Raw genomic sequence first — 22,792 nt, 5'->3', positions numbered from 1 at the left:
TTCCATGCACTGAGTTGTACGACAATTAAAAAGAGGAAAATATTCAAATAATATGAAAGATTCCATCTACCATTCTCAATAAATACATGTCCCAGAGTGAACACCAAATAGCAGATATAAATGTGCTGTTCCCACAAGTGTTAGTCCCATACGTCACTCAGTATATCTTGCCTTACTGAGTATTTTTAGATATGAATCTTTCATTCAACATAGTCCCTAAATGCGGAGTTCCCATTGTGGCACAGCAGAAACAAATCCAACTAGGAACCATGAGGTTGAGGGTTCGATCCCTGGCCTCACTCAATGGGGTTAAGGATCTGGCGGTGCCATGAGCTGTGCTGTAGGTGGCATTGGCTTGGATCCCACGTTGCTGTGGCTGTGATGTAGGCCAGCAGCTGTAGCTCCTATTCGACCCCTAGCTTAGAAACCTCCATATGCCTCAAGTGTGGCCCTAAAAATCAAAAACAAAACAAAACAAAACCATAGTCCCTAAATGAAGTCAACCATTTCTCTGGTGCTCAACCAATGAAACATGATCTGTTCCAACAAATTTGGAAGAAAACTGGCTATACTGGAGTTACTAAAAGTTTATCTTATTTCCTAACTTCAGAATCTCATCAGTGGGCAAGATAAAGAGGGCTCCATTATAACTCCATTGATAAAATAAAAAATAACACAGAGTAATTCTTTCAAAGTCTACGAACCCATGAAAAGTATTCTAATCTCATAAATCTTTTTCCACTTTAAATTACTCAATAGTCCAGGAGTTCCTGTCATGGCTCAGTGGTTAATGACTCCAACTAGGAGCCAAGAGGTTGCGGGTTTGATCCCTGGCCTTGCTCAGTGGGTTAAGGATCCGGCGTTGCTGTGAGCTGTGGTGTAGGTTGCAGACGAGGCTCGGATCTGGCTTTGCTGTGGCTCTGTCGTAGGCTGGTGGCTACAGCTCCGATTATACCCCTAGCCTGGGAACCTCAACATGCCACGGGAGCAGCTCTAGAAAAAGGCAAAAAGACAAAAACAAACAAACAAAAAACTACTCAATAGTCCAGAATTAAGTTTCCACAGAAAGAAATAATTTATGGTAGAAATTTCTTTAGCTCACATATGCACACCATGAAATAAAGTATTCTCTGTAGGAATAATAACTCATATAAGCCACAGAACTGTATGTCTCAAGAAAAAGGAAAAAAAATACTGTTGCTGTTTTTCCCACTCATTTTAGACCTAATTTGGTTCACCTGACCTGGCAATGTTGCTTACCTTTACGTTAGTGCCATATTCTGTGGATGATACTGAAATCATTGTTCCTATTTCAGTAGATATTTCTGAAACTGCTTTGGTTTCCTTTGTTGTCACAGGATCTGTACTTCTGACTGTAGCAGGGCTTGGTTTCTCTTGTCCTTCTGGCTCCACCTGCTGGGCATCTTTTACTTTTCTGTTTTTCAATGAACGTTCCTTTCCAATAGGACCAGGTTTATGTTCTTTGTTTTCCACTGGACTCAAATCTGGAAGCTAAATTCAATGTTTATGACAAAACACATCATGATCAAAGATATTCAAGAAAACTAAACCCAATGTTAAAGCTGTTATTTATTCTCCATAAGTGCTAGTGGCTTTCATACAATTATATCTGGAACATGAATTGTCTTTACCTTCTGGGCTTTGATAGGGCCTGCCCGTGGCTGCTTCTGCCTTTGTTCTTTAGGTTCAGACATTTTGTCAGTAGTTTTTTCTGAAAGCACGGGAACAATTTCATTTTCGTTCCCATTAGAAGCTGGAGCACCAAACTGAATTGTGTCAATTCCAATTTCAACTCCACTTTCTTGACTATTCTTTGTTCCCTAGTAAGAGAACATTGAAAAATTTGCTTCAAAGCAGGGTTCAAATTTGACTGATTTACAGAGTAAAACATATTTTAAAAGTACAACAGGGAGTTCCTGTCGTGGCGCAGTGGTTAACGAATCCGACTAGGAACCATGAGGTTGTGGGTTCGATCCCTGCCCTTGCTTAGTGGGTTAAAGATCTGGCATTGCTGTGAGCTGTGGTGTAGGTCGCAGACGAGGCTCGGATCCCGAGTTGCTGTGGCTCTGGGGTAGCCCGGCGTCTACAGCTCCAATTGGACCTGTATGGAGCTCCGATATGGAGCCTGGGAACCTCCATATGCTGCAGGAGCGGCCCTAGAAAAGGCAAAAAGACAGGAAAAAAAAAAAAAAAAAAAAGTACAACAGAAGTGTGAAGCAATCTACATCTGAGATTAACTGACACTACGTCTTAAGAGAACATTATCATTATCTTAAACACCATTGTTCTGTTATTAGGAAAAAAGCTAATAAAATAAAAACTAATGTAAGACTTAAGTATTATAAGACCTGGCTTTAATGCCCTGGATTTAAGGGCAAATTATAGCCTCAAGTTAAAATAGATATAAAACAACAAATACCTAGAGGCTCCACCAGTGACAAACAGGTGAATGAATTAATGGGAGAGCAAAGAAAGATAGGAATTCCAGAGTTACCTACTTTTGTTTTGAAAATAAAGTGAATTTATACAAAGAAGTACTCTGGATTGGTAATGGAGTGCATGGACCTTAGGAATCCATTTATCAATGAAAGTGCTAATTTATGTAGCACCATCTCTTTGTTAGGCACTGATCCAGACAGATATTATCAATCTAACATGCAGAATTTGCATTACAATGGATGAATAACTAAAAAGTTAGATAAGGGATATGCAAAAACTAAAATACAGTTAAGCCACTTAAAAGTCCCTAGGAAGTCACGCTGAAATTGAATCAAAAAGACAAGATCAGGGGTGGGGGGATGTGCTTGGGCTGTGGGATGGAAATCCTGTGAAATCAGATTGTTATGATCATTATACAACTACAGATGTGATAAATTCATTTGAGTAATTTAAAAAAAAAGCAAAAATAGATAAATAAAATTTAAAAAAAAAGGCAAGATCAGTGGGAAATGTTTCTGGTAGAGCAAACACCTAATATAAATGTCAAGAATTAAAACAACAACAACAACAAAAACCTAGTGGGAGTTCCCATTGTGGCTCAGAGGCAACAAACTTGACTAGTATCCATAAGGATGTGGGTTCAATCCCTGGCCTTGCCCAGTGGGTTAAGGATCCAGTATTGCTATGGCTGTCATGTAGACTGGCAGCTGCAGCTCCTATCTGACTCCTAGCCCGGGAACTTCCATATGCCGCACGTGTGGCCCCCGAAAGGCTAAATAAACAAACAAACAAACAAACAAACTGGCGAGGCCAGATGGAACACAGCAGATATTAGGAACAGTGGTAGAAGATGGACAAGCAGAAGTCTAGGTGACATGGGGCTCTGTAAACCGGAGGATGTTCATAACAACTACAGCAGTCCCCTATTATCTGAAGGAGATGGAACAAGACCCTCAGCAGATGCCCAAAACCACAGATAGTACTGAGCCCTACATATACTGTGTTTTTTCCTATATATACATAACTGTGACACAGTTTAAATTATAAACACACAGTAAGAAAAACATCTAAATTACCAGCAGTACCTCTCTTGCACTTTGGGGCCATTATTAAGTTAGTGTTACTTGAACACAAGCACAGCAAAATGATCGGTCAATGTGATAACCAAGATGGCTACAATGTAGTGGGTGGGGAGGAATGCTGAATAAGGGGATGATTCTTGTCCCAAGCAGGATGGCATGAGATTTCATCAAGCTATTAATTCAGAAAGGTATGCACAATTTGTTTATTTCTGGAATTTTCCATATAATATTTTCTGGCTGTGGTTGACTCCAGGTAACTGAAACCAGGAAAGCTACACTTAATCTATTCATGGAAGAACAAACAAACAAACCCACCGGAGACAAAGTTCAACTTCAAGACTTGGTCTTATAATTCCACAGCAATAACCAGAGACAAATCAGGGACAACACCAAATCCTGAATCCACTGGGCCTGAAGGAAACTACTAGATCTATTTTTAATATCTGAATATTCACTTTCAAACTACAAGAAAATTATCTATCAATGTAACTTAGAATAAACATCTGTTTTAGTCAATGTTGAAATTTTATAGTCAGTTCAGTATAAATGTACAATTAGTCTTAGAAGAACAGAATGCTACAGTACTTAATGATTGAAAGCTATTAATTATATAAAAAACAAGAACTTATAAATAGTTAAACGAATAGGCAAATTGATTGACAGTTAATAGGATTATTAAAGAACATGAGACATTAAGAATATTATATCCTTTGAAACAAAAAAGTGTATAAAATGTAAGGCAAGGAGAGATGATAAAATAATATTCTATCCAGAAACTGACATAAAGAACATAAAGAGGATGAGAAAAAAAATGTGTGTGAGAAAAATGAAATACCAACTAAATATCTTACTCCTCCAAGTGGCTGGAGGAGAATGTAAGCATCCTTTTAATATCACAAATTTGTAGTAGAATGTCTATAACAAAAATATTGCAGCTGAGGGATTATTATTTCTGCACTTTAATGTCAATTAAAAAGCCTAGACTAAACTTTTTTTTTTTTTTTTTGTCTTTTTGCTATTTCTTTGGGCCGCTCCTGCGGCATATGGAGGTTCCCAGGCTAGGGATCTAATTCGAGCTGTAGCTGCTGGCCTACACCAGAGCCACAGCAACGCAGGATCCTTAATCCACTGAGCAAGGGCAGGGATCAAACCCGCAACCTCATGGTTCCTAGTCGGATTCGTTAACCACTGCGCCACGACGGGAACTCCTAGACCAAACATTTTAACAAAATTATTAAACCAGCACACCCATTCAAAACAAAGAAAATTCCTAATCCATCCTTTTTATCAGTATGAAAAACCTATAACTTTCTGTATAAGAAATGCTAATTAATCATAATGTCAACAGAAGAAAAGTGATTAAACTGAGGATATATATATTTTTCTCCCCTTTTTATGGCCATACCTGCCGCATACGGAAGTTCCCAGGCTAGGGGCTGAATCAGAGGTGCAACTGCCTGCCTACATCACGGCCACAGCAACACTGCATTCCAGCCATATTGCGACTTATGCTACGATGTGGCACCACCAGATCCTTAACCCACTGAGTGAGGCCAGGGATCAAACCCGCATCCTCAGGGACACGACACTGGGTTCTTAACCTATGGAGCCACAACAGGAACTCCTAAACTGAGGATCTTAAATATAGAATCCAGTGACTCTTAATTCTACTTGTACACAGAGTTCTCTATAGAACTTTAAAAATCAAAACAGATGATGAGGACTACTCTAGACCCAAGTCAAAAAGCTGAACTAGGGGTATAAGGATAGTGGGAAGACTTCCCAGGGGTAGATATCTCAGCTATATCTTCATCTACATTTCTCAGCTTCCCCTTTACAGCACAACTTCTCTAGGAGTGTTATAGAGTTAGTTGGCCCTCCTTCATTCATCATCCATGGGCTCTACCACCCCTGGATTAAAAAGAAAAAAAAAAATTCCAGAAAGTCCCCAAAAGCAAAACTTGAATTTGCTGCATACCAGCAAGTATTTACCTAACACTTACTTTGTATTAGGAATTGTAATCTAGAGATGATTATATGCAACATACTGTATCATTTTATGAGACTTGAGCATCCTTGGAGTTTAGTATCCATGGGGGGGACTCAAACCTCCTTGGATGGAGTTCCCATAGTGGCTCAGCAGTAATGAACCTGACTAGTATCCATGAGGACTTGAGTTTGATCCCTGGTCTTGCTCAGTGGGTCAAGGATCTGGCATTGCCACTGTGCAGTAGGTCGAAGATGCAGCTCAGCTCTGGCATTGCTGTGGCTGTGGTACAGGCTCACGGTTACAGCTCTGATTCAACCCCTGGCCTGGGAACTTCCATATGCCTCAGGTGCTGCACTAAAAAGGACCCCTCCCCCCAAAAAAACCAAACCAAACCAAAACAAAAAACCCTTGGATAGAAAGGGGTAAATGTACTCATCTTTTCTCCCATTTTCTCTTAAATTCACACTTTGGCACCTGCTGCTCCAACACTATTCTTGTTAAAGTCTCAAGCAACCTCTAGCTGTTAATGCCAGCTGTCAATGCTCGGGATCTGTTTATTTGACCTTCCAGCAGCATTTGACAACTTGATTTATCCTTCTTTCTTTAAACTTATCTTTCACTTGGGATTCCAGGATACTTTTCCCATCATTTAGCTTCTCCATCTCTCACATCTAAGAATTTTTTTCCTCTTTTTTTCTTTTAATTCTCTTCTCTTTTCTGAGTACTCTTATAACTCATTCTCCCTTGGTGATCTCTTTCAACCTCACCCAATGATTTTTGAATTCATACTGCCGAACGAGACCATCTTCTCTGAACTACAAATTCTTATATCCAACTACCTACTTGACACATTTCCACTTAGGTATGTAATATACATCTTAAATCCAACAAAGTCCCAAACTGAACTCCCTTTTCTTCTTCCCCAATGATGATTCATTTTATATCCTCCCAATCTTAACTGATGGGAAACTATTCCTTTCTTGCTGCTCGAGTCAAAAGCTTTGGAGATAACTCTGACGCCTCCTTCTCACATACATTTAATCCATCAGTGAATCTGTGGGTTCTATCTTCAAATACCCCAGAGCCCAACTATTTCTCACCTCTTTTAATGTCACTTCCCTGGTCTGGTTTAAGTTATCTTCATTTGATTACTACAACACCATCCTAATGTCGACTCTCTCCCCCCAGACTGTTCTCAGCAGACCACTTAACAGTAGTCTTTTAAAAGTCAGATCCCATCTTTTTCTCAAAACCATCTATTGCCTTTCTATCTCTCCCAAAGGCCCTAACATATCCCCCATCTATTATCTTTCCAACTTTATCTATTTTCTCTTTATCCCTTACTTCAGTTTAGCCACACAGACCTCCCTGATGTTCTTCAAACACACCAGCCATGCTCTGTCTCAAGGCTTTTGTATTTGCTATTCTCTGTACCAAGGAACTCACTTTTTCTAAGATAACTAAACAGCATGCTCTCTCTTACCTCCTCCAAGTGTTTCAAATGTCACCTAAGTAGCCTTTCCTGGCTGCCTTATTTTAAATTGTCTCCCATCCCTTGGGAATTTTCTTTCTCTCTTTTTTTTCCTTTTGTTCTAGCCATTATGTGGAGGATTTCTTGCCATTTTTGGAGGTTTAAGGTCTCCTGCCAGCATTCAGTAGATGTTCTGTGCAGTCATTCTATACTTAGATGGTTTTTTTAATGTGTTTGTGGGAGAAAGTAAGTGCCACATCTTACTCCTCCGCCACCTTGATCCCTGGGAATTTCCTTATACACCCTCCTTACTTTGCTTTTCTCCTCAGTACTGATCACCATTTAATACATCGTGTTATTTATTGTTAGTTCTTCCCACTGCAATGGAAGCCCCATGAGTGCAGGGATTTTATTCTGTTTTTATACCACCACCCCCCTTTGGTAAGGCCACAAGTTAGGACAGTGCCTGATACACTGCAAGTGCTCAATAAATTTTTTTTGTTCAATGAAGAATTGCTGGTCTAGGGGGTTCCCGTCGTGGCGCAGTGGTTAATGAATCCGACTAGGAACCATGAGGTTGCGGATTCGATCCCTGGCCTTGCTTAGTGGGTTAAGGATCTGGCGTTGCCGTGAGCTGTGGTGTAGGTCGCAGACACGGCTCAGATCCCTGAGTTGCTGTGGCTCTGGCGTAGGCTGGTAGTTACAGCTCCGATTAGACCCCTAGCCTGGGAACCTCCCATATGCCGCAGGAGCGGCCCAAGAAATAGCAAAAAGACAAAAAAAAAAAAAAAAAAAAAAAAAGAATTGCTGGTCTAAACAGTTATTTACCAAAATTACACATTTGAGAAATTATGTTAGTACAATTCCTGTAAACTCTGCTCCTAAGTTATACTAATTATTCAAACATTCATACCATATTAAATATATAGTAGAACAGTCCAGAAAATAGTAATTGCACTTATATTCTCCGTATCACAGGGACTTTTTTCTTAAAAGTACAGTTTTTAAAATGTTAAGCTTAATATGTATGTCGAAAGGTGAAAAGCAGCTTATAACTATTGAGATTCAGTATGATTAGCACCACTTGGGAACTTACTAGAAATGTATTCAGGCCTCAACCCAGACCTAATGAATCAGAAACTCTTGAGCATGGGTCCCAGAAATGTACTTTAATAAGCTCTCCAGGGAGTTCCCATCATGGCCCAGCAGAAATGAATCTGACTGGTATCCACGAGGATGCAGGTTCGATCCTTGGCCTCGCTCAGTGGGTTAAGGATCTAGCGTTGATGTCGGCTGTGGTGTAGGTCACAGATGTGGCTCGGATCTGGCATTGCTGTGGCTGTGGTGCAGGCCAGCAGCTGCAGCTCTGATACCACCCCCTAAGGCTGGGAACCTCCATATGCCTTGGGTGCGGCCCTGAAAAGAAGAAGAAGAAGAAGGAGAAGAAGAAGAAGAAGCTCTCCAGGTGATTCTTAGGCATGCCAAAGTTTGAGAAACTGTTTTAAAGGAAAGTGCCACAGGAACCCCACAAAAGCCATTAAGTCTATTCCTACCTCTGATGAAGCAGCTGATCCAAATGATGTTAGGGGCTTATTCCATGCACTGACTGAAGGTGGCTGTGGTGGACTAATGGGACCTACTGAAAGGGAGAAGCCAATGGAAATGTGACCATTAAAACTTAGAAGCTAATAATCTTTAATCCATTTAAGCCTGCCTTTTAATGGCAGCATACAATAAAACAACTGACTTTTCAGATAGTTACTTAGAAATTCTCACATGACAAAATAAACATAACTCCCCCTAAAGCATTGTACATTGTTTTATCAACACAAAGTTGTGCCCATAAAATATGTCTGTTAAAAGTATAACACAATTTTCTTAAAAACAAGTGCTTTAAGAAGGAAGCTAGGAAAAGATTACTACTACAGCTTCCTACTAAGGAAAAAAAAAAAAAAAAAAAAAGAGAGACGGCTACAAAAGAACATAGTGAGTATATAAATAAAACTGAAAACAAACCCCAAATTCCCATGCCATTCCCCCACCCTCACTTTTTGCTGCATACTTACATTTCTTAGAGATGTCATTCAGTACAGCTTGTGGGGCCACTTTGTTATCCCATAATTCAGTCTTAAGAGTGCCATGTGACTGTGAGCTCTGGATGGATTTTCCTGTGGCGACATAATCTGTGCCATTAGGTGTCTGAGCTGAAGGTAGTCTAATTGAAGGAGGTGGCTGTTTTGAAGACTGTGTTGTAGTCTGCAGCGGACTCTGGACTGTTTTGTGAATCTGTCCCTGAGTCTGGCCTGGGGCAGTGGAGGCTGGAGCTGGGGGAAGTGCTGGGACTTGGACTAGGGTGGAGGCGGGGGTTGGGGCTGCTGCTGGAGCTGGGGCTGGGGTTGGGGTTGGGGCTGGGAGTGAGGCAGGGGTAGTGGAGGCTGAGGCAGGGGCAGCTGGGGTTGATGTGGGGACAGTTGGGGCTGAGACAGCTGGAGATGGAACTGAAGCTGGTGCTAGGGCTGAAGCAAGGATGGGAATTGAGGCTGAGGTAAGGATGGGGACAGAAGCTGATGTGGAAACTGAGGCAAGGATTGGGGTTGGAGCTGGAACTGAAGAAGAGGCTGTGGCTGTAGCTGAGGTGGAGGCTGGGGCTGGAACTGGAGCTGAGGCAGAGGCTAATGTTGGAAGTGCAGCAGAGGTGGAGGTTAAGATTGGAACTGCAGCTGGGGCTGAAACTGGAGCCGAGGATGATGCTAGAACTGGGGCTGGGGCTGAGGCTAGAACTGGAGCTGAAGTTGTGGCTGGAACAGGAGCTGAGGTTGAACCTGGACCGGGAGCTGAGACCAGAGCAGAGGCTGGAGGCTGTGCTTGCTGGGTCCCCGTAGCCTGTTTTTTGGCAAATCTTGGCGGGAGCTTGGAAGTCTGACTTCTTCCTTTTTCACTTGCATTCTTTTTATTCCAAACCTTAAAGAGTTGGCAGGAATCATTTTTTTTTTTTTTGGTCAATAACAAAGCTGAAAATAATGGTTCATGAATGGAAGTTCCAACAAAGCTACATACTAATTTAGCACTTTTACTTTTCAAAATAAGTCCCCGACAGAATAAAAATGTCAAGGTTGCTAAATGAGATTTTAATTACAAGAAGCCAAGATGCTATTTGGGAAAAAAAAAAAAAAAAAAGACAAATATGTATTATACATTCTTGATCTATAGGTCCACAATCTTTTTCCATAATTCTGAAATTCAAAAAATTAAGGAAGTACAGTTGACAGAACACTATAAACCAACTATATTGGAAAAAATAAAAAACATTAAAAAAAAAATTCAACACTAAATCACTTGGCAGCAAAACCCGACCCCACCTGACAAAAAGTTACTGATTTCATTCAACTCCTGTTTGCCACAGAAACACTAATTCTGGGAGTGTTGCTGGGCATTATGCTACATAGGATATAGGCACTAATGTACCTTCCTTTAATAAGTAAATAAATATCTAATCCCAAGGATTATTCAATTAAATTTAAAAATCCCACCCACATAGGATTTTTAGTGTTCCCTGTTTTTAAGCCTTCTATTAGGGCTCTCTATCACTATGACCCATGTGCTCTATTTTTGTACTGTGTTAGCAATTAGCAAAATGGGTGTTTGGGTTGACTTAAATGAATTAACTTACTGTGATTCATACTATGTATTTAAATGAACTAATTTAGATTACAACAGAAACTTGTATAGGTCAAGAACCTTCAAGTTATTAGATATTATGGCAGGTGTGTTCATTCGATTTCCAAGATAATTTAAAATTAACTCTGCAATGCAATAAGGTGGGCAAATTACGCATGTTTTGAAATAAAGATGGTCCTCGCTAAGGCAAATTGTGAGCTACAGTGATTGTATTCTATTTAAAATTTACCTCAATTCTGGTTAAAGAGCTTAAATTTGTAAAAGTGAGGTCATTCTCAACACTTGAATAATAAATACAGCCTTGACCTTTTAGGTAGACAGAAATGAAAGCTTGACCATTTCCTAATATATTCTGGGCAACAATCTAAATAACTACCAACAAATTGAAACACCAAACCTGTATGATTTGTTCTTCCTTCTTTCGGCGTTCCTCATCCTGTAGACGTTTTTGTTGTTTTTTGGATACCACTTCGGTAAAACCATCATCATTTAAATTTGACTGAGGATCTTCAACTACCGTTACTTCAGGATGGTCATCGATTATAACAACACCTATGGGTACAGAAAAATATTTAAATATTTTCTTTTTTTTTTCCAAATGAAAAGATAGAAATGTTTAGTCCAGTAGTGATTAAATAAATAAAAGAAAAAAAGACAAAGATCTACTTCTTATAACTCATACGATAACTCATTTTTCACACCATAAAATGAACAACAGGAGTTCCTGCTATGGCACAACAGGATCAGGGGCATCTCTGCAGCTCTAGGACTCAGATTTGATCCCCAGCCTGGCACAGTGGGTTAAAGGATCTGGCATTGCTCTAGCTGTGGGTAGGTCATAACTGGATGTGATCCCTGGCCTGGGAACTCTGTATGACACATGGTAGCCAAAAAAGGAAAAAAGAAAAAGGGGGAACCACTAGTAACATTTGAAGATTTCATATATTTACGAAAAGATTTCATAAACAGGTTAAAAATGAAAGTCCTAAAACTACCTACTTTAAATGACATATGTTTTTTTCCTTAAGCAATGTAGCAGTAACGCCTTAAAAAAAAAAAAAAATCAAATGATCTTGGTCAAATCATTTCACTCTTCGATCCCTCCTATTCTTAAGAACTAAGCTGGCCTAATGAGTCTTAGTGCCTCTGTCTTTTTTTTTTTTTTTTTTTGGCTTTTTGCCTATTCTTGGGCCGCTCCCGAGGCATATGGAGGTTCCCAGGCTAGGGGTTGAATCGGAGCTGTAGCCACCGGCCTACACCAGAGTCACAGCAACTCGGGATCCAAGCCGCGTCTGCAACCTACACCATAGCTCATGGCAACGCCGGATCCTTAACACACTGAGCAAGGCCAGGGATCAAACCTGAAACCTCATGGTTCCTAGTCGTATTCATTAACCACTGCACCACGATGGCAACTCCAGTACCTCTACCTTATGTAGACCACTGTCTACAATGTCTAGCTATTAAAAACAATATACATAAAAGTTCCATGTGAATGTAGTGGCATAGATCATAATAACTTAGCAGAAGAATAATTCAAGATATACTTTCAACTCACTGTCTAACAATTATTCTGGCTATCTTGTTAAAATTATTCTAGGAGTTCCCATCGTGGCTCAGAGGTAACGAACCCAACAAGGATCCATGAGGACTCAGGGTTCAATCTCTGGCCTTGCTCAGTGGGTTAAGGATCCGGCATTGCTGTGAGCTGTGGTATAGGTCACAGACTCAGCTTGGATTCCAAGCTGTTATGGCTATGGCGTAGGACAGCAGCTACAGCTCCGGATTCAACCCCTAGCCTGGGAACACCCACATGCCGCAGGTGTGGCCCTAAAAAGATGCCCCCCCCAAAATTCTGTATAAGAAATCTAGATCCATTACCTAGTACCTTAAAGTTAAGAGTCCAGGTGATGTGATTTGGGGTTGCAGGTATGTTTACACAATAAAGAGAAAAGGGTGAGGCAATCCAAATAAATTATTTTCATTTTATTTTCACTGGGGAACACACATAATAAAGGTAGCTATTTACTTGGGAATGCTACATAGCAATTTAGAATGGTGATTAACTTGCAGGAGGTTGCAAGAAAATATGACCATGGAGTGCGTCATGGGGAATCTACCTACGAACAATTTTTAAATAGCTAAAAATATGCATTTATAGAAACACTGACAGGGAAACAAAAAATAAATCCTAAAGCTGGCTTTTACTCTTTACAAACCTATTACTATTATCGTTTTTCTAATAAAAATTTGATTTTAAAGGAAAAAACCAATTGATTCTGATTTATATGATACATCTACTTGTATTTTAAATCATTTGAGAAATTAACTGTATAAAACGGAGAATTTGCTCATCATTTGCTCATCTCAATGAGCAAATTTCAAAGGATTTCAAAGATGTCCTGAACCCCAATATTTCAGATTTATGATAAGATTCTTAAAATTAACAAGTCAAAACAAATAGCTCAATTTTCACCATCAAATAAGAGACTCCCTATCTTTTTATACTATGTCTTAATACAGTAATATAATACTTTGGAAAAATCTCTACTCCAAAAGTTGTTTGAAAGAAGAAAAACTAGTAAACAAATATTTGAGAAGACAAATTTGCCATGTTTTGTGGACTTTTGTAATCTTGTCATTTTCCAACTGTTGTGTTTTAGATGGATGCTAGACTCTTCTCATGGAAGAGTCCTATCATAATAGGATTAGCATCCAAACTTCCTATGGATTTTTTTTAAATTGCTCTAAGTTTGAGCTTTTCAACTTCAGCACTTAACATTTTGAGCTGGCTGTCCTGTGCCCTGCAGGATGTTTAGCAGCATCCCTGACCTAAACCCACTAAGATGTTAGTAGTATCCAGCTACCAGTAATGATACTCAAAATATCAACAGAGGGGAGTTCCTGTCATGGCTCAGTGGTTTGTGAACCCGACTAGCATCCATGAGGACAGGACGTGGGTTTGATCCCTGGCCTCTCTCAGTGGGTTAAGGATCCAGTGCTGCAGCGATGCCACGAGCTGTGGTGCAGGTCTCATACACGGCTCGGATCCTGCATGGCTATGGCCGTGGCGTAGACCAGCAGCTATAGCTCTGACTGGAATCCTAGGCTGGCAACCTCCATATGCTGTGGGTGTGGCCCTAAAAAGACAAAAAAACAAAAAACAAAAACACCAAAAAAACCAAGTCTACAGAGGCTGCCAAATGTCCCCTGGGGTGCAGAATCCTCCTTATTGAGAACAAGAGCTCTAAATATCTAAAAATTCTTAAAACATGCAATCAAGATAAGTTGATTTCTTTCTCATGTGAATCCTAAAACAGTAATCTAAAATTAGTTCGCAAAAGTTTGCATGCATCAGAATCATCTGGAGAACTTGTTAAAAGACAGACTGCTTCACACTCCAAGAGTTTCTGATTCAGTAGGTCTGGGGTAGGGCCGAGGATTTTTATTTCTAACAAATTTCCAGGTTGTGCTGATGGTCTGAGGACCACACTTTGAGAACCGCTGGTCTAGAGATAATAATGCCAAGGTCCTGGGCCCATTTAACATTTAGTATATATCAACTAAATGAAAGAAAATTCTCATCTACATCTCTAACACTGAAAGAAGAGTATTAAGAGTAAAAACAGTGAAACTCTGTGGATTATCTTTAATGAGAAGTATTTTATTTTGGTCATGCCTATGGCATGTGGAGTTCCCTGGCCAAGAATTATGCCCACACTATAGCAGCAACCCCAGCCACTGCAGTGACAATGCCCAGGTCTTTAACCTACTGCACCATGAGGGAACTCTTCTTTAATAAGAATTTTATTAAACTTCAAGGCTATGTCAAAGCTGGCATTATTTCAATTCAATCTATATCAGTGATTGATAACCAGCCTCTATCTCTACCTTGAAGTCTAATGCTCTGTTGTTTTGGGGTTTTTTTTTTTTTTTTTGGTCTTTTTAGGCCCGCACCCGAGGCATGTGAAGGTTCCCAGGCTACGGAACTCCCCAACTGTTTGTGAGTTCTTTAACTATAGTATTTACTTAAATTTAACAGCCAGATAGACAGACACATAGATAAAAGGGACCTGAGACGCACTTGCATAGTTGTTGAGATCAAACTGTGAGAGTGCATCCACTTTCTCTTTGGGTTTTTTAGGGCCTGGTTTGGGGTCTTCTCTTTTTTTCCCAGTAGAATCTTTGGAGTTCTTTTGTCCTGTACCATTAGGTGCTCCTTCCTGGTGATGTGCAGAGCTGCCATTGACAGGATCAGCACCAGTTGTGCCTGCTGACTGGTCATCAAATGGCCTACAAAAATAATAATTTGAGATATTACTACCTCCACATAACTGAACAAAATAAAAATGCTCTTAGTTTAGTCTAAGAAGAAATAACAATGAGATAGAAGACACTAAACTCGAAAAGCAACAAGCTTTGATGACTTTTATTGGGTACAACTTCATTAAGACTGAGCTACCCAATAAAGGAGATAGACTAGCTCCTTAGAGTTCTTTTTAGCAATTAAATTCTAGAATTCTAATTATCCCCTAAAGGTACTTATTATGTCTATTATTACTGTGTCCATTACATTGTGAATGAGCTAATCAACATTGTTTACTGCAGAAAATTTCTTTAATTCAAGCTAGTCCAATGTATAAACTAGTGGGCAACAAATGAAAAAAATTTCAAAGCATTCTATGCTTATAATATGCATAGCCCTTCTAAAAGTTCAATCAGATTTATATATAAAATAAACATTAAAAGTTTTAACATGGAAACCATTCACTTCAGAAACCAAAGTTATTTATACAAGAAACACAACTTGTAGTATCACGTCCCTGGACCTTTTTCTGAATTATCAGAAGGTAAAAATATTTTCACTGACAGATGTAGTAACCTCAAATGTTAAGTGTAAGTAACTAACCAATACAGATTAAGATATTATTTTGTCTGAATAAATTTCTTACCAGCTTAGGCCGCAAATTTGGGAATCTGGTCTTTAAAAAACGAGGTACACCATAATAGTTGCTTACTATATATCAGGTGTTGTTAACTAATTAAAAAATATGTCACTAAACCTTCATGCATTTTCTTTTTGGCCACACCCACAGCACGCAGAAGTTCCCATGCCAGGAATCTACCTTGTGCCACAGCAGTAATAACATCAGATCCTTAACCCACTGAATCATCAAGGAACTCTCTTTTTATAAGTACTATTACTTTCTCTCCATTTTACTGGTGAGGAAGCAGAGTTTATACAACCAGTAAGTACCAGAGCCTAGATTTAAAACTAGGAATAATGCTTTATAATGCTACCTAGTACTAAAAAAATATATTAAAAAAATAACTATACAAACGCTTTAATATTTAAAAAGAACAGACCAAGTTTAGCATAGGTTAGAAAAATTCTTCTTAACAAATCTTTAAAAATTACAGTGGCATCGTATTTATGTTATCAGTAGACTTGGTGGTTGGGCAGGACTTTGCTTTCTAGCCCTCTCAGCTGTATCATTTATTGTAGGTTTGCAATGTGAGAGGGGAATATAATTTATATAAGTTTCAACATTCACTCTCTAGAAACTGATAAGAGTGACAAAGTATAAGGTTAAAACATTAATTTGTAAGTCCCAGAGGACACCTGTGAACACCACAGTCTACCAAAGCGAAGCCAAGAAAGGCAGGCTTACTTACCAGTATGACTTACCAAATGGAAGACACTGTATGTGTCCCACACTAGGTGCGTAGATTTTCCCAAAGCTAAAAATTCCTAAGAAGACTCTTCTGGGAAATTTAAAAACAGACAAAGGCTGCTAAGACACACTAACCTCTTTCTTAAGCACCCTTACACTTTCAAAACTGGAAAAAAACTGGCCCTCTACAGACTTGGTTGCACAGTTCAACCAAGAAGGCTACTTTCAGCTTCCCTGAAGGTGCAAAAGTAATAATATCTAAAACAAAGTACTCACCCTCGCTTGCCACTTTTTGATGGTGGGCCACTTCTCCTTTCATTTCTAGGACCTGAGAAATTCCTTCCGGATTTGGGTGGACCATTATTGCCACGCCGATTCTGGCGATCTATGCCAGGTCTCTGACTAGAAAAACTTCTCTTTGCTATTTCTCTTTTTGGAGGTAAAACATTCTCTCCAGCCTTTACAACCACCTGTGCATTCAAATCAGCATTTTTTTTTTCATCCCTTTCGCGCCTCTCATTGAAATCACTGCTTTCAGAAGCTGTTTCCCATTCTTCATTTGCCTGATCTGAAGAGTTCTGATTAGATAAGTCTGGTGTCTTATTTCCAGAAATATCCCCAGCAGTATTAACTGGTTCTTGAACTACATTATTAACTGTACCATTTGTAGGCACTGCCACCTCGCTGGTTTTAGAAGCAGCCTCCCTCTCCCTTAGCCGTCTAAATCGGGGAGGCTTATCTTGCCTTGGAGGTCTGGTAGGACGCTGCCTTCGGGGCCTCTCTCTAGCTGGGTCAAATTTTCGCTCAAATTTTGGAGGCCGTTTATCTGCTGGTATAGGAATAAACTGCTCATGTCTTCTTGGTGGCTCTCCATCATCTGGTTTAGGAACTTCTGCCTGCCTTGGGTTCCACTGATTGTCCCGATAGGCAGGTCTTCGTAAGGTGGAAGGGCGTGACGGGCGACCTCCAGGATCCCTTCCACCACGTCTGAATGTTCCCCCTCTGCCTCGCCTTGTAGGTTCTCCTTTAGGAAGGAAGCCTGGTTTAGATTTATCATCATCCCTTACAAAAGGTTTTTCTAGAGGTCTATTATCTATTCGGACATGATTTTCAGGCTTGAAAGATTGAGGCTTTATAGGTTTTTTGTTTTCAGACCGTTCCTCTCTTTTGGGAAGTTTACCTTTGCTTAAACTATCCTTGTCACTTGCACTTTCATGAACTTCACTGTCTGTGTCAGTTTCTGAGCCACGCTGCCTTCTTCTTTTGGGAACAACTTCAAAATCAGAGCTCTCACTTCGTGTTTCACTTTCTTCTCGCTGCCTGAGAGGTCCTGGGGGCACATGCTCCGTTCGTGGCTTACTGTCTCTATACTGAGGATAATCTCGAGTGTGCCCTCTACCGCCCCGCCCACGCCCTCCATAAGAGCCTCTGTAGCTTCGCCCTCTGGAGTAATATTCACCTCGGCCTCGACCTCTGTATCCTTGATCTGGAAACCAATCTCTATCTCTTGCTTCTTTCCAATAGGTCCTAGGGGGTAAAGTTGATTCTTTTTTAATTGCTGGTCTTGAATCTGGTCGAGTTCTTTCTGTAACAAGGTCTTTGCTGATTTTTTCTGGTTGCTTTTCTTCCTTGACCGTTGGTGCTGAGACAGTTTGCTGGTTTACAGTTTTAGCTGCTGGCTCTACTTCAACATTACTTACAGGTTCCAAAGCTTTTTCAGTATCTTGAGGTGGCTTTTGCACCAGTGTTGAAGTTTCCACTGAAGGAAATTTCTCTGATTCTGGCTGAGGTGGTGGTGGAACCAACTGTGGCTGAACTGGAGCCACGGGTGGTGGGGGAGGAGGAAGAGGTTCTTTCTTCTCTGTCTTTTCAGGTTTTGCAATTTTTTCAGTGACCTTTTCTCCCTTTTCTCCTTCTTTCTCCTTCCTTTGCTCTCGTTCTTCTTTCATATCTCTAAGTATAGGTTTTTTAATAGGACCTGATCTTCTCACGGGCCTATCATTACCTTCTTCTCTTCTGTTAGAGCCTGGTCTTGGGCCCCAACGAGTTTCTGATTTAGACTTATATGGTTTTTCAGGTTTTGGTCCTTCAGAAGATCGTATAAAGCCCTCTTTTTTTGGTTTTTCCTCTGGCCTTTCTGCTGGTTCTTTTGAATCAAGGCACCTGCCAGTTACTTTAGGAATGCTTGCAGATGGTTCATTTCTCTGCTCCTCTGATTTTTGAGTATGGTTAGATCCATGGGAAACACTTCTTTTCCGGGCAGGCTGAGTTTCTCCAGATGAAATTCGCTCTTCTTGAGGAGTGGATATAGTCTTTCGATCAGATACATCAAAACAAGCAGACTGATTATTTGTGTCAGTATGGTGAGGTCTAATGTCCTCCACTGATCTGCTTAAAAACTTTTGAACTTCTGTCTCACTTGATTCTCTGATGAAGTCTGCTTTTGGATGAGCCTCTAACTGACTGTGTTCTACAGGATAAGCAGCAGTTATCTGTTCCTGATCCAATGGGGCTTCAGGTCTATGAAAATGAAAATTCAAAGATGTTACCATCAAGGCAAAATATCACGTACAGGTGTACAGCAAAGTGATTCCTCTAATTTAAGAACAAAACAATGGATCCTAATCATAAAGAGCTTTATATTGCTACAAAAATTTAGTGCAACATTATTCAAAACAGCCAAGAGATGTAAATAACCTAAATGTTCACTGACAGATGAATGGGTTAAGAAAATGTGGTATATACATACAACTGAATGTTTAGCATTAAAAAAAAAAAGGAGTTCCCGTCGTGGCGCAGTGGTTAACAAATCCGACTAGGAACCATGAGGTTGTGGGTTCGATCCCTGCCCTTGCTTAGTGGGTTAAAGATCCGGCGTTACCGTGAGCTGTGGTGTAGGTCGCAGACAAGGCTCGGATCCCACGGTGCCGTGGCTCTGGCGTAGGCCAGTGGCTACAGCTCCGACTGGACCCCTAGCCTGGGAACCTCCATATGCCACAGGAGCGGCCCTAGAAAAGGCAAAAAGACAAAAAAAAAAAAAAAAAAAAAAATTCTGTTATATGCTACATCATGGATGAAGACATTACATCAAGTGAAATAAGCCAGTCACAGAAGGACAAACACTGCACAATCCCACTTATATATGCTATATAATGTAATCATATTCATCCACGAAAAAACAGAATTTTGACTGCCAGGGACTGGGAGGAAGGGGGAAATGGGTTGCAATTAAATGGGTATAAAATTTCAATTGTGCGAGATAAAAAAGTTCTAGAGTTCCATTGTACAACATTACGCTTACAGTTAACAATATTGCATTATACACTTAAAAACAAATAATGCTGGAGTTCCCATCGTGGCTCAGCAAAAACAAATCCGACTAGAAACCATGAGGTTGTGGGTTCAATCCCCGGCCTCGCTCAGTAGGTTAAGGATCCAGCGTTGCTATGAGCTGTGGTGTAGGTCAAAGACACAGCTCGGATCTGGTGTTGCTGTGGCCCTGGTGTAGGCCGGTGGCAACAGCTCCAATTGGACCCCTAGCCTGGGAACCTCCATTTCCAAGTGTGGCCCTAAAGACAAACAAAACAAAACAAAACAAAAACAATACAAAAAACAAATTAAGCTGATTCCTTAAGAAAAAGAAGTTCAGACAATGCTGATGTGAATTTTTAATCCACCAAAACTAATAATTTCCACTTACAACCGGAGCGCACTAGAGTAGTCTACCTTACCCACTGAATCAAAATTTAAAACATCATAAAATGCACTGCATAAAAGGGCAGAAGTTCTAACTTTACAGTTATAAATTATTAGAAATCACCAAATGTTTGCTACTTCAGGGTAACTCTGTAAATTAATATTTGTCTTTAACTTGGCCTTAATATATGTCAAGCACCTAAGCAACAGCAAAATCTCACCAATTTTTAACATCCACCACTAAGTTTCATCATTTAATTAAGTGTACAGTACTGTTACAAAATGCCCCAATAAATACAGAAAAGTAAAAAAAAAAAAAAAAAAAAAAAAGAAAATATGTATGTCCTAAAATGAAATGAGGCATACTAAATGGAGAAAATCTGATCTGTGGCTCAGTCCCAAAACAGAATGATCTTCAAGGAGGCTACAGTTTTCATTTTCCCACAATATTCTATTGGTCTCCTAATAAATAATTACCTGACATCCTCAGGTTCTTCTGTCGCCTTGGGAGTAGTGGCCTGTTGAGGCTCAGTGTGAGGATAGGTATCTGACCCCCACATCACACGAGGCTCAGAGAGGGAAATAGCATGATCTCTTGTAGTTCGAGCTATGTGCTCAAATGACTCAGAATTGTTCGGTGTTCCTTCCACCTGATCTCTTCTCATTAATGGCTTAGGTGGAATCATTCCTATACAAAAGGTCAGAAAAAGATATTAGATATTAGGGGGGAGGAGTAGGTGGAACAAAGGAAACATCATTATAAACACTAGGTTATTAATTATTCTAGGTTATTAATTACTCACTCTTTGGAATTCTCTACTCTTAAACCAAAGAAACTTTTTGCCAAGTAAAACTGATTAACTCATAAAATAATCAGCAAAAACTATGGAGTTTTTCTGTGAATGAGATTTTTACTGTTGCTGTTAAAGAGATTTAAAAATTTAGGAAGGAAGCAAAACAAGCAAAACCACAAGAGTAGCTTATTTTACTTTAAAGAAAATGCCTATAAAAATCGGGTAACAAGCATTCTGAATCTATGCATGTTAAATATTATGAGAACTATACTAACAGTGATCATGTTCAGAGAAAACAGTTTCTAAGAAAACTCCCATTAACTTGTTAAATTATGCCTCTTAAATTTTAAAATTTCAGTTTAAATTTTAAAATCAAGATGGGATGTGTGATCATATTTTTATCATCACTAAATTTTCCTCAATACCATTTTGGTAATGGATTATCTGGGTTTATTGTGATAAAGACTGCTAATTTATTTGTTTATCGATAACCTGTTAGGAAACTCAAGTGGTATGCTGACAGAAAAAGTTGGAAAGCTGTTAATATATAACATGGACAAAATTCAAATGCTGAAACACTTAAAATAACAAAAACAATGTAGTGAAAAATAGATACTGTAAGATAGTAGATACTTTTCCATCTGAAAATTTTTAAATGATATCTGTAAAAGAGAAAATATAGTATTTTGGGAGTTCCCATTGTGGTACAGTGGAAACGAATCTGACTAGGAACCATGAGGTTGCAGGTTCAATCCCTGGCCTTGCTCAGTGGGTTAAGGATCCAGCATTGCCGTGAGCTGTGGTGTGGATTGCAGATGTGGCCTGGATCTGGTGTTGCTGTGGTTCTGGCATAGGCCGGCAGCTATAGCTCCGACTGGACCCCTAGCCTGGGAACCTCCATATGCCGCAAATGCAGCCCTAAAAAGACCAAAAAAAAAAAAAAAAAAAAAAAAAAAAAATATATATATATATATATATATATATACTCACCAGGATGAATGGGTGGAATGTCCATAGCTGGTCTACCTGATATCATGCGTGGATCCATATATGACTGCATCATGAGCCACCTTGGATCAAAACCCATAGAGGCCAAATGCTGAGGGTGAGGCTGCATGGGCTGGTAGAGAGGTCTGTGTGGCGGTGGAGGGACAGCACCACTAGATGGTTGTGAAGGAACTGTTTGTGGAAGTACACCTTGCTGCTGCTGCTGCTGCTGCCACTGCTGTTGTTTCATCTGTTCCTTAAAAAAGGATCCAACATCTTGAGACATGCGAAACATTAATGTAACCAATCATATCAGAAAATATGCTTTTCTGAATCATGGAGGGAAAAGAATTCAAAATACACTTGATAGTGAGAAGGAGCAAGACAAAAGAACAAAAAAAGTTATAACATTTTGCCTTATACTTGACTTAAGCAACTAATTACTCATTAGTTACACTACAGAAACCATTTCCTAAAAAGGAAGAAGGTCTCTTTAATGAGAAAGAGGAAAAAAAAAAAAAAAAGGAATGACATAGAAGTTCATAGTAAAACCCATTTCAATAAATGTTTCATTAATTTAAAAGGGGCAATTTTTCAGAGAAAATTTGTGTGCTTTGTGTATTTTGAGTTTTATGTCAAATTATTTCTCAGACTACTGAACAGACCTTTTTAATCACACGTACAAGATAAAATGTTTTTATTGTTACCTGCTGCCGCTGGAATCGTGGTGGTAAAGACTTCTGAAACTGTTTAAAATAGCCAGATAATACAGCAGGCCGAGGCTGAGATCCAGATTCTGGTTCTGCTTCATGTGCTGCTTGAGTGGTCTCTTTTTCACTGCGATTGCTGTCTTGTCTAGAGAAAACTGGGTCATCCTCTGCCCAAAGACAAAGTGAAAGATAATGATATTCATCTATGATACTTATCAAATACACGATGTTCGTATTAGAGTAAAATTA

General features: G+C 39.6%; 1 protein-coding gene across 20 annotated transcripts in view; it reads right to left on the bottom strand.

Moving 5' to 3' along the window:
* PRRC2C (proline rich coiled-coil 2C) overlaps nucleotides 1-22,792 on the bottom strand; it is a 94,271-nt gene that overhangs the window by 22,714 nt on the left and 48,765 nt on the right. For 19 of the 20 annotated variants that reach the window (XM_005653735.2, XM_003130303.6, XM_005653738.2 and 16 more), the window contains exons 13-22: nucleotides 22,541-22,710; nucleotides 21,837-22,089; nucleotides 20,530-20,740; nucleotides 16,633-18,876; nucleotides 14,766-14,974; nucleotides 11,079-11,233; nucleotides 9,070-9,964; nucleotides 8,557-8,642; nucleotides 1,653-1,841; nucleotides 1,261-1,512 (exon numbers count right to left, since the gene is read on the bottom strand). In XM_005653735.2, coding sequence (XP_005653792.1) covers nucleotides 1,261-1,512; nucleotides 1,653-1,841; nucleotides 8,557-8,642; nucleotides 9,070-9,964; nucleotides 11,079-11,233; nucleotides 14,766-14,974; nucleotides 16,633-18,876; nucleotides 20,530-20,740; nucleotides 21,837-22,089; nucleotides 22,541-22,710 — 4,664 coding nt within the window. The remainder of the gene's footprint in view (nucleotides 1-1,260; nucleotides 1,513-1,652; nucleotides 1,842-8,556; nucleotides 8,643-9,069; nucleotides 9,965-11,078; nucleotides 11,234-14,765; nucleotides 14,975-16,632; nucleotides 18,877-20,529; nucleotides 20,741-21,836; nucleotides 22,090-22,540; nucleotides 22,711-22,792) is intronic. The other variant, XM_005653733.3, reaches the window with a different exon arrangement.

This window comes from Sus scrofa, chromosome 9 (assembly GCF_000003025.6).
Source record: "Sus scrofa isolate TJ Tabasco breed Duroc chromosome 9, Sscrofa11.1, whole genome shotgun sequence".
NCBI classification, from domain to species: Eukaryota; Metazoa; Chordata; class Mammalia; order Artiodactyla; family Suidae; genus Sus; species Sus scrofa.
The sequence above is the reverse complement of the archived record's forward strand: the minus strand, read 5'-3'. Positions and strand labels throughout refer to the sequence as shown.